The following is an 11,180-nucleotide window of genomic DNA, read 5'->3' on the forward strand; positions in this document are numbered from 1 at the left end:
ACTTATGTATCATGCAGGTGTGACTCACATGTGTAGTAACTTTTTTTTACATGTGAAGCCCTTTCCTCATCAGTCGTAAGCTTAACGTTTCCAGTAAAACGGCTAGTTTCTAGTTATCTCTCATCTCCTGCATATGTGCCATGTTATCAATCAATGCAAACAGCTGATTTCACTGATTCAATCAGTTAAGGGTCAAAAATCAGTATTTGGTTGGAAGGACTCTTTCTTACCTGCTGGGACTTCCATGTCAAGACAGGAGATGCATTCCTCGCTGTTTCCATGGAGGTTCGACACAGCAGGAGTCATCCTGCTGGGATTGTCAACATCCGGTGAGGTGGGGCGTTCAGGTGCAGGACAGGACCTTCTGGTGCGAAACAGCTCCCTTTTCTCTGAGCCTGCAGCAGAGTGTAGATACATCTTTTTACAATAGTCATTCACACAATTACTTGGCATGGTCAACAAATAAATAAGAACAAGGAAACGGGCCGTGCAGCCCAAACACATCGTTATCTAACAGTAAACTTACCCAGAAGGAAAATGGAGCACGTCTGTCCGTAGATGTCTATCATGGCCCACAGCGGCTTGCTCAGATCCACTCCTGTCAGTAGTTTGTGCTGCCTGATGTTGTTGCTAGTAATGTATAAGGAGCCTCCATTGGAAACCCAGAACTCCAGCTCTGAACCTGCTTGGCAGTAGGATTCATGCACGGGAGCAGCCCAGTGCCCGTAGATGTCAGTGAGGTTGGGGATGGCCATGTCAGGCAGAGGCTGAGATCTGGCTGAAGGTGGCACGTTGGTGAAGCCCACACGCAGAGCTCCTTGGCAGTTCATCAAATCCTTCTCCACCCTCAGACGAATCCTCTCCTGGACCTTCACTGGGCGGCTGCTGAACACCAGGCCGTTCCTGAACGTCTTCCCCCTCCTCTCTGCGAGTCGACACCCCTGGCTCAGGCGCACATTGTCTCCCACAGCCTGAGAGTGGAAGGTCAGAGGACCGAGGCAGGACAGGCCACACCGGAGTGACCTCTCTGACCCAACAACTGCAAAGGAAACAAAACAATCTTTTTAAAAAATCTTTACATGCAAGTCATGTTTGCACAAAGTGATTTCTTTGCGCATGTGTCACAGACAACCACAACAACAAAAAGCTGGTTAGTTTTGCTTTCACTATCTGAATACAGTGTAGTAAACAACACATTGTACTGTACTCATTTTAGACTAAAAGAAGTGAATTTGCTCGTAGTACAATATTTTTTCTCCTTAATGTTTACTGCTATAAATGAAGATTGTTTGTGTCATAGGTAACTAATTCTACTAAGCTTAAGCTGTTAGGAATAAGTGACATATTTGATAAAACACATAATAAAGAGAAATTTCTTAACATCATCTAATCTAATAACTTGTTATTCTACAGCGATAAAGTTGATAATGATGGAGCTATAAACCGCAGTTAAAATAAATAAAAAAGTAATAATGAAACTAGCAGACACTCGTTCTTTCTATAACTGATAACAAAAGACCTGGGCATGAACAACTCGCTTTAGTTTTGTATCTCACCAATCAGATTCTTAAGAATAATGACCACATTCTTAAAGGAAAGAATAGTTTCTTTCAGTAGCTCTTGAAAAAGAAATTAACTTAGAATGTTTTCTTGATGTACATGTGCATTAAAAAACAAACTATAAGAGCTTTTTCATACCAAAGTACAAATTTATGCCATTAAGATTTGTGTTACTAAAATGTAGAATTCTAAATGAATTATTATTTATTATTTTCAGTATTAGTATTAAGTTTAGTAATAACAACAAAAGTGATAATTCATATATATTTTGACATCCTAAATTGAACTTAACAAATTGTAGTTAACAGAGGACTTTACAGATAATTTAAGCAGTACTGTAAATTGCAGATCAAGCGGAGATCTTGTAAGATCCACAAATAATAAGAGGCTGTTTTCATGCAACCTATTGCAGGCCTTGCTGTCAGCATCATAAACAGCAGAATAAAACATGTCTTGATCCTTTAGGTCATATTATGACTACATGCCTAATGATTCTTCTTTAATATAAACGTATGCCAGTTAATCATTTGCTTCAATAAAGTTGTAAATAGGAGATAAAATTGTAATCAAGTAATAATGAAACTAGCAGACACGTGCTTGACTTTGAGCAACAGGTGAAGGTTTACCATTCATGCAAAGATGACTGATTAAAGTAAACACTGTATTTAATCAATGCATTTGTTAATTTGATAAAGAATGTATTAAATGTTAACTTATGTATCATGCAGGTGTGACTCACATGTGTAGTAACTTTTTTTTACATGTGAAGCCCTTTCCTCATCAGTCGTAAGCTTAACGTTTCCAGTAAAACGGCTAGTTTCTAGTTATCTCTCATCTCCTGCATATGTGCCATGTTATCAATCAATGCAAACAGCTGATTTCACTGATTCAATCAGTTAAGGGTCAAAAATCAGTATTTGGTTGGAAGGACTCTTTCTTACCTGCTGGGACTTCCATGTCAAGACAGGAGATGCATTGCTCGCTGTTTCCATGGAGGTTCGACACAGCAGGAGTCATCCTGCTGGGAATGTCAACATCCAGTGAGGTGGGGCGTTCAGGTGCAGGACAGGACCTTCTGGTGCGAAACAGCTCCCTTTTGTCTGAGCCTGCAGCAGAGTGTAGATACATTAAATCACTTCATCTTTTTACAATAGTCATTCACACGATTACTTGGCATGGTCAACAAATAAATAAGAACAAGAAAACGGGCTGTGCAGCCCAAACACATCGTTATCTAACAGTAAACTTACCCAGAAGGAAAATGGAGCACGTCTGTCCGTAGATGTCTATCATGGCCCACAGCGGCTTGCTCAGATCCACTCCTGTCAGTAGTTTGTGCTGCCTGATGTTGTTGCTAGTAATGTATAAGGAGCCTCCATTGGAAACCCAGAACTCCAGCTCTGAACCTGCTTGGCAGTAGGATTCATGCACGGGAGCAGCCCAGTGCCCGTAGATGTCAGTGAGGTTGGGGATGGCCATGTCGGGCAGAGGCTGAGATCTGGCTGAAGGTGGCACGTTGGTGAAGCCCACACGCAGAGCTCCTTGGCAGTTCATCAAATCCTTCTCCACCCTCAGACGAATCCTCTCCTGGACCTTCACTGGGCGGCTAATGAACACCAGGCCGTTCCTGAACGTCTTCCCCGTCCTCTCTGCGAGTCGACACCCCTGGCTCAGGCGCACATTGTCTCCCACAGCCTGAGAGTAGAAGGTCAGAGGACCGAGGCAGGACAGGCCACACCGGAGTGACCTCTCTGACCCAACAACTGCAAAGGAAACAAAACAATCTTTTTAAAAAATCTTTACATGCGAGTCATGTTTGCACAAAGTGATTTCTTTGCGCATGTGTCACAGACAACCACAACAACAAAAAGCTGGTAAGTTTTGCTTTCACTATCTGAATACAGTGTAGTAAACAACACATTGTACTGTACTCATTTTAGACTAAAAGAAGTGAATTTAATAATACTTATTATTTTCTCCTTTATGTTTTCTGCTATATGAATGAATATTGTTTGTGTCAAAGATAACTAATTCCAATAAGCTTAAGCTGTAGTGAATAAGTGACATATTTGACAAAATATTTACTTAATAAAGAGTATCTCACCATAACATCATGCAGAAAGAATACTGGTTTGCAGTACCTCTTGAATTTTTTTTTTAACATAGAGATGTTTTCATGATGTACATGTGCATTAAAAAACGATCTATAAGAGCTTTTTTCATACCAAAGTATGAATTTATGCCATTAAGATTTGTGTTACTAAAATGTAAAATTGTAAATGAATTACTACTTATTTATTTTCAGTTTTAGCATTTAGTTTAGTAATAACATCAAAATAGATACTTTATTTTGGCAACCTAAATGTAACTTGACAAACAAGGGGGATCCAGTAAGATCCACAAATGATAAGAGGCTGTTTTCACACAACCTATTGCGGGCCTTGCTGTCAGTATCATACAGCAGAAAAAGACATATCATCATCCTCGAGGTCGCGTTATGATCGCATTCCCAGTGTTGCCAGTTAATCATTTGTTTCAGTAAAGTTGCAGACAGCAAATAAAATTGTAAACAAGCAAGACGCTTGTGCTTTCACTTTGTGGGAACAGGTGCGGGTGTGCAATTCATGTAGAGATGGATGTTTAAAGTGAAAACTATCAAACAATTTGCAGTAAATGATAACTTAATTATCCTGTGACTCACACATAGCAACATCTTAATTTGCATGTAAAGTGCTTTACTCATCAGTGAGGAGCTGAACGTTTCCAGTAAAACATATAGTTTCTAGTTATCTCTCATCTCCTTTATTTCACAGTTTACGGCACAGGTCATAAATCCTATATTCCTCCTATTTCTTTTGATCAGTTTTACAGCAGTTATAACTAATAAGAAAAGACTTCAGCAACAACTCACTTTTGTTTTGTATCATACCTAATCAGATTTTTAAGAACAATTAACGCTTTCTTAGTGGACAGATTAGTGGCTTTCAGACAAACAAAAATCAAACAAAAATTTAAGGTTTTTTTATACCAAAGTAATATACCTTTGCCATTAGGATTTGTTACTAAAATGTAAAACATTAAATGAATTACAATTAATTTTTTAACTTATTTTCAGTTTTAGTATTTTGTTTAATCATTACATCAACACTGATACTTTATATATAATTTAGCAACCTAAATGTAACAACTTCGAGAAACAAAGAAACAAAGATCAAGATTAAATATCTCACCAGAGTTCTCGTTGTCACTCTCCTTCATCATCTTGAAGAGGCAGATTGTTCTTGTCTTGAGAGATGATGTGATCAAGTCTGTGTCTTGGTTCAATGAGCAGGCTTTAAAACATGGTGCACGTGGTGTCAAAACAGACACATCCCAGCATCACAAGGAAAAGGAATGGGGAGGGACTGAGGGAGGAGCCAAACCTTGGAAATTTACCTGATGAGGGAGGGCACGGTGCCAACAGTAGTTTAGTTTTTAGCGCAACTCACGTTTATCTTAAAGGGTCTCTGTTTTAATCAGTGACTTTTACAGCAGCAATGTGAACATAATACCCGGATGTGAGGTCCTGAATTGTATGGAATTAGCTCCCATATAGAATAGTATCACTTTCATTATTAGTCATGGTCTTGATTGTTTTTTATGCTGAAAGACAAAGGTCATGCAAACAAACATTTATGTACATTTCTTAACATAAGTGAAGAAACAGTAGCCTACTTTAACTTACCAAAACGGTCCATTAACATCATAACATCATAAATGACGAGAGGCTGTTAAAATAGGCCACCTATTGCAGGGCTTTCTGTCAGTACCATTAACGGCTTTTCTTAAATGAATTATAGCGCCCAGACTGAGTGGGGCTAAAAAAAAAGTTAGTAAGTGTAGTTTATGAAATTGCACCGCAACGCTTCGATGGTGACGACAAGAATAGCACGCATAACGGGAAACTTTATTTTATTATTAGGGGTGCTCATGACTTATTGAGAGTAGCCAAACTCCCCCCATCTCCCCTGTAGGCCTACTTAGCACTTTGCAGTGGCCTTTGTTCTTCTAAACTGAAGTGAATCTAAAATTTGAATCTCCTGACCCTGATATTGACAATAATCTCTTTTAGGAAAGGCAATGCAATCTGGCCTCATTTTAGAGAAATGTTCAAAACGCCACCTGACTCAACACATCGTGGAAAATACCCAAAACACAAAAGTACTGGCACTGCTACCCGGACTGACTCTATGATTTAAAGGAACCCTAAACATGCGTATGTGATGAGATCATGCAAAGGTTCATTCTTAAGAATTTCCTCACTTGCTGCTGTATATTCTCTCACCAGTGTGTACAGAGCTTTGTCGCCCTCTACAGGACACATGCTCATATTTCAATAGTCCTCATTGATTGGCAGTCCTAACAGGACAGGAATGGGCCATGAGAAATCCTAAATGACATCATCACTCTTGGAAAGTTACTAGCTCTTCTCCTACTATTCCAATTTAAATCACGTCTTTCCCCCAGAAATCACGTCACAGTGATTAACTCTGCAGGCCACACCTGAATTCTGAATTGGGGGACGTAGGTATTTTAACTTGTATTACACCCTTATGTGAAGCATGTTTTTAGGGAAAAGTATATCCTGTAGACCAAGTGTTTGATTCTAGGCATTAGAATCATTTATTCTATGCAATCCTGTAGTTAAATACTGCAAAAATGTATTGATGTATCCACCCCATTTCAAAAAGCATAACAGTAAGTCACATAATATCAACATTTAGATGACTAAATTTGTTCTTAGAGTTCATTATAAGGCATCACAAAACAATTGAGACCTTATTTTAGTTAATATGGTTTAAAGTAAATTAAGCTAAAGCTCAACTTCTCTCTTTGTGTGCAGTGCTAGTGGTCACAGTTCAACCACCAATAATTTATTACTAAATTATAAGTATGTGGCCTAATACCAGCCTCATATTAGGTTTGTTCCAGGGAAGAGAGAAGTTGAGCTATGCACAACCCCCCACCCCCCGCCCCAACATAATGGTTTGTTTTTTTTAAAAAACATCTCCAGTACTCAAGTATTGAAACAGGAAACAGACTCTCCTCCTCGTCCTCTGTGCACTCCAGGTTCAGCTGCCTCTGCTCCACCACACTTGGTCAGACATGGCAGGCCATCAAAAAATCAACTTGTTCCCACTCCACCTGTTCAAAACACTATTAATCTGCTGCTTTCCAATAAAAGGCTTGGCTTTCAGAGAGGAGCCAATGGCAAGGCATTAAAGCTGTGAGACCCAGGCCAATCCCAGGCTGCATTCTAATGTGGCTTATCTTTATCAAGGTGCCACTCCATTTCCAGATACTGCTTATTTATGATATTTGAGGAGAGACCCAGCAGGAGGCACATGTCTTTAGGAGAGAATTAAAATCTGCGTCCAGAGGACTCGCCCGAGATGTCAGATATGGGATTATCACACACCACAACCACACTGGGGCTGAGAAGAGGTGAAGGGCGAGAGTGAAGAGTTTATTTGCTGCTACACTGTTTCTGATGTGGTAGCAACTTTGGCAAAAACCAGGGACTTTGTTAAAATTGCTATTGGTGCTCTTATTTATTTGAATATCTGGGGACGGTGGAACATCGGGTGAGAGGACTCCTTGTCGGCCCATCAGAGGTCTTTTCCTGTCCAGATCTTATTGGATGTGTTACTGAGACCTGGAGGCAGAGTTACAGTACTCCCCATGGATCCAAACATCCAGGGGTCTTTCCTGTTCAACAACAGCCTGAACCAATTCCCCTCAGACCTCAAGGCGCCAGTGTGCCAGTACTCAGTGCCCAACTCCTTCTACAAGCTCAACCCGGGCCTCAACAGCCAGCTGCAGGCAGGGACCCCTCACGGAATCAGCGACATCCTGAGCCGCTCCATGGTAGGGATGGGCTCCACGGGCACCACCACCCTGCTGTCCGGATACTCCACAATGGGGGGGTTCGGCCCCTCCGTCACCAGCACGTCCATGTACTATAACCGAGACTACAACTCCAACCTGGGCGGCTTTTCCAAGCCTGGCAGCGAGTGCCCCATGAAGGGTCGCAGTGTGAGCTGCTGGGCGGAGAGCGGCTGTGACTGGAGAGGAGGGAGGCAGCAGTGCACCAACAGTGAGTCTAAATACTGCAGACTGGACTCAACATCCAGCTCATCAACGCATTACAATTTCCCCATGTCTGTCTCCGAGGACACGACAAGACGTGTGACCTCGGAATGATGCCAGAATGTCCTTTGTCTTGACTGAAAAAGACAAATTCAATCTAATGAGAAAAGATACAGAAATAGCCTATACAGTATAAAAACTTCAAAAACTCATATCACGTAGTATGTGTGTAAAATGTATGATTTGATGTAATGCTTAGATAATATAAGATATTATTAAATATATTATTAACATTTAAATTTAAGCGTCCATGTACATGTATTATCTAGAAGAAAACACAAAAACAAAGGTGTTGATTATTATTTGTGGCTTTTCAAACTTTCAATCAAACATTCATGAAATTGAACTTTTATATAACATGTGGATGATTTATTTTTAAATCAATGGCAATTTTAAACTTCTACAATATCCAATCTATAAACTGGATTCAGAAACAGAGAGTGGAATTAGGAAACTATTCCTATCCTCCACCCCCTTGCTTATGCAGATAAAAATATTGCAACACCATTTAGCAGAAACGGAAGTGGGTAAATCTAATTCCTAATTAATTTTTCCTGTGATATTTCCAGGTAGCGGGCCTCTGGGGGAGATGTCAGGCAGGAAGAAACACACCAGACCAACATTTAGCGGACATCAGATATTTGCTCTGGAGAAAACGTTCGAGCAGACCAAATACTTGGCCGGGCCTGAGAGGGCAAGACTGGCATATTCTCTGGGCATGACTGAATCACAAGTCAAGGTAAAGATAACGTTACATTTAGCCTACATTGTTAGAATTATGCCTTTGTTTAAGGTGCCTTGCCTTAGTTTTTTTAAAAACACTTATTACACCAGTGGTTGTAGGCTATGTTGTTCTATTTATCATTTGTTTTATTTGCCTAAGCCTATGTGTGATTTTTATGTGCACGTGAGGTAACTTGCAACTCCCGTTTTGAAAGGTGCAACAGAAATAGTTTGAAATGTTTACTTTTTTAAGACTTAAACTTGCAGACACGTGCTTAAGGAATGTGATAAGTATCACACAAGGAATCCAAAGAATCAACAACATGCAAGCACCTACCTTTTCCAAATTAGGCCACAACAAAAAACAAGATGGGCTACAATAGGCTACAAGTTTATTCATCGCCTACCCCTCCCCGCTGTGTTTAGGTGTGGTTTCAGAACCGACGGACCAAGTGGAGGAAGAAGAGCGCCTCAGAGCCCAGCTCCACGCAGGCCAGCCACGCGGGGCAGTGCGGGGAGGCCTCGGAGAACGAGGTGGAGGACGAGGAGTACAACAAGCCTCTGGACCCCGACTCTGACGATGATAAGATCCGCCTGCTGCTGCGCAAACACCGCAGGGCTTTCTCCGTCCTGCGCCTCGGGCCACACCAAGTCTGACATGCTTCTTACACACACACACACGCACACGCACACGTGCACACACGCTTCTCAGCAGACCTGCATGCTGTAATGAAAGCAATTCGTTTTTAATACTAAGTTCAATCAATGAGCATTAAGGCATGTTCACAGGGTCATGTGGTCATCCTACAAAAAGAGCCCCAGAGGGCTCAATAGACAAACAGTCTGAGTTAAAAGGACGTTTACTTTTATAAGTTACTGTAAGAAATGATCTCTGTTTGATACTGGTTATGTGTGTGTGTGTGTGTGTGTGTGTGTGGAGGGGGGGGGTATGTTTTTTGTAAAACCAGAAGAAAAGGACATAAAAAAAGTGCATGATGCTATCGGTAATACTAAATAATATAAGAGTTATTCATGTGTTCTTTTCTTTGAACAGTTGAAGCAGTTTGTGCTTATGTGAATTTCACTTTATGAAAGTGTCTTAATACATCAATAAACTCAATATAGCCTACCTTCAATCAGAACTTCAGAATATAAATTCTAAAATAATGCAGCAACTGATAAAACTATAGGTAAAGTAACTATTAGGTCAACTTTGCTTTAAAACAATATAAGAACATTTAACATTCTTCCTACTAATGAGTCATTCTGATATGGGTTAATGTGTTGATGAACCACTCTGAAATACAGGGTGTTGGAAAGGCAGGAATAGATTTTAGTTTATATCAAATCAGTGCAGAGAAGGAAGTGTGCATTAAAAGCTAATGAGAGCACTTACAGAGAAACGGACTGCTCACATTTTAGTAGGCTATCTATTAAAATGTTCCACACAAGTATAATTTGTAATTCTACTAAACGCTTAAATTGAATGTTTACTTGAAGTCGGTTAAAATAACTGCAAGTTGACAGCTTTGTTTTTCATTATTGTATACTTGCTTTTGAAATACAATGTATTTAAGTTGGACAATGTAAAACACATCTGTCATTATGTTGCACAATAAATTATTATGAATCATTTATCAAACTTGGTGGAAAACTGTCTCGTCTGCTTTTAAATGAAAAAATCCAACTTAACTGTAACATTATTTGGTTGCAGTGGCTCAAGTTCCGCTTGTGCGTTTGCTGCCGAGTGACAGACAAGATGAAACTGTGAGCCAAAAGGCACAAACACCGGAGAGAAGTGCAAAGGTCAGAGGTCCAGTCTTGTGTGATTCACTATTGTTGTGTGGCTTAATTGAAGACAATGACCCCCACAACCCACTTCAACATGAAATCAATACCAATAGACCGGCTCATTCACCATAGGCTCAGAGAGTTTAGACTCCATATACGGTTCAGGCTGACATCATGCCAGATAATTCTTTCAAAGGAAAAACTCAAGGCATGCTGCTGAGACAAAACAATGCGCTCGAGTGTGCCAACAATGTAGTTGTGCTACTCTTAGTGCCATACATTGCCATTTCTGTCATGTTTTAGCCTCCCTCCAACCTGATGCTATCTGTAAGTCAAACCAGTGAATCAACACAAAAATGAAATGCAATCAAGGTTAGAATCACTCCCTTGATTTGTTAACCCTTGAAGACTTTCAATCTGACCAAAACGTCCTCAACAGCCCATTCCAGCTTTAGAGGGCAGACTTAATACCTCATCTATTTTTGATGTCATTTTTCTTCTGCCACAACATAAACACAGCTGACCTTACAGCTGAATTCTATTCCCTAATTATGGAAACTGCATAACACAGACATCCAGTAATATACACACAGTGGGTTAATGTAGTGCAGGCTCAGTGTCCATTTTGCATGGCTCTGCTCTATATTTCTTCTATCTCACTGACCCAAAGTCAGCATTAGTGCCATTTTGCAAGTAAAAAAACAGACATCCCTTATAAGATCCATATCTCTTTTCTTAGTTAACAGCTAAACCCTGAAAGGCAGCAGCATTAAGAAACGTGCACTGTCTTTGGCATGCAATACTTCACCCAACCTTTCAGGTTTATCGGGAAATAAGACCAATGACATTGTGTCTTTCACGTATATATCCAAACAGTTGTGATTCAAATTCTATTATAAAGGATAACTGGTTGTTCT

At 40.2% G+C, this 11,180-nt stretch overlaps 2 protein-coding genes across 2 annotated transcripts in view; one reads left to right on the forward strand and one right to left on the reverse strand.

Annotated features, from left to right (window-relative positions):
- The window catches only part of LOC123959619 (protein neuralized), a 5,923-nt gene extending 1,081 nt beyond the window's left edge, over positions 1–4,842 (reverse strand). Inside the window, exons 1-4 of the mRNA XM_046033772.1 lie at positions 4,791–4,842; positions 2,811–3,323; positions 2,502–2,666; positions 527–1,039 (exon numbers count right to left, since the gene is read on the reverse strand). Of these exons, the coding sequence (XP_045889728.1) occupies positions 527–1,039; positions 2,502–2,666; positions 2,811–3,323; positions 4,791–4,821 (1,222 nt within the window). The 5' untranslated portion in view covers positions 4,822–4,842. The remainder of the gene's footprint in view (positions 1–526; positions 1,040–2,501; positions 2,667–2,810; positions 3,324–4,790) is intronic.
- A 2,432-nt stretch (positions 4,843–7,274) lies between these two features.
- On the forward strand, positions 7,275–9,309 carry nkx6.3 (NK6 homeobox 3). Its single transcript, XM_046033773.1, has 3 exons — positions 7,275–7,696; positions 8,319–8,488; positions 8,899–9,309. The coding sequence occupies exons 1-3, from the start codon at positions 7,282–7,284 to the stop codon at positions 9,127–9,129; spliced, it is 816 nt and encodes a 271-aa protein (XP_045889729.1). The 5' UTR covers positions 7,275–7,281; the 3' UTR covers positions 9,130–9,309.
- Positions 9,310–11,180: the final 1,871 nt, after the last annotated feature.

This window comes from Micropterus dolomieu, linkage group LG21, assembly GCF_021292245.1.
Source record: "Micropterus dolomieu isolate WLL.071019.BEF.003 ecotype Adirondacks linkage group LG21, ASM2129224v1, whole genome shotgun sequence".
NCBI lineage: Eukaryota > Metazoa > Chordata > Actinopteri > Centrarchiformes > Centrarchidae > Micropterus > Micropterus dolomieu.

What these genes read in the sequence shown, in the direction of transcription:
- nkx6.3 (XM_046033773.1), top strand. Translation starts at nt 7,282, where the DNA reads ATGGATCCAAACATCCAGGGGTCTTTCCTGTTCAACAACAGCCTGAAC. An exon ending in GAGGCAGCAGTGCACCAACA is followed by an intron (nt 7,697 to 8,318) that starts GTGAGTCTAAAT and finishes TGATATTTCCAG; the next exon opens with GTAGCGGGCCTCTGGGGGAG. An exon ending in TGACTGAATCACAAGTCAAG is followed by an intron (nt 8,489 to 8,898) that starts GTAAAGATAACG and finishes CGCTGTGTTTAG; the next exon opens with GTGTGGTTTCAGAACCGACG.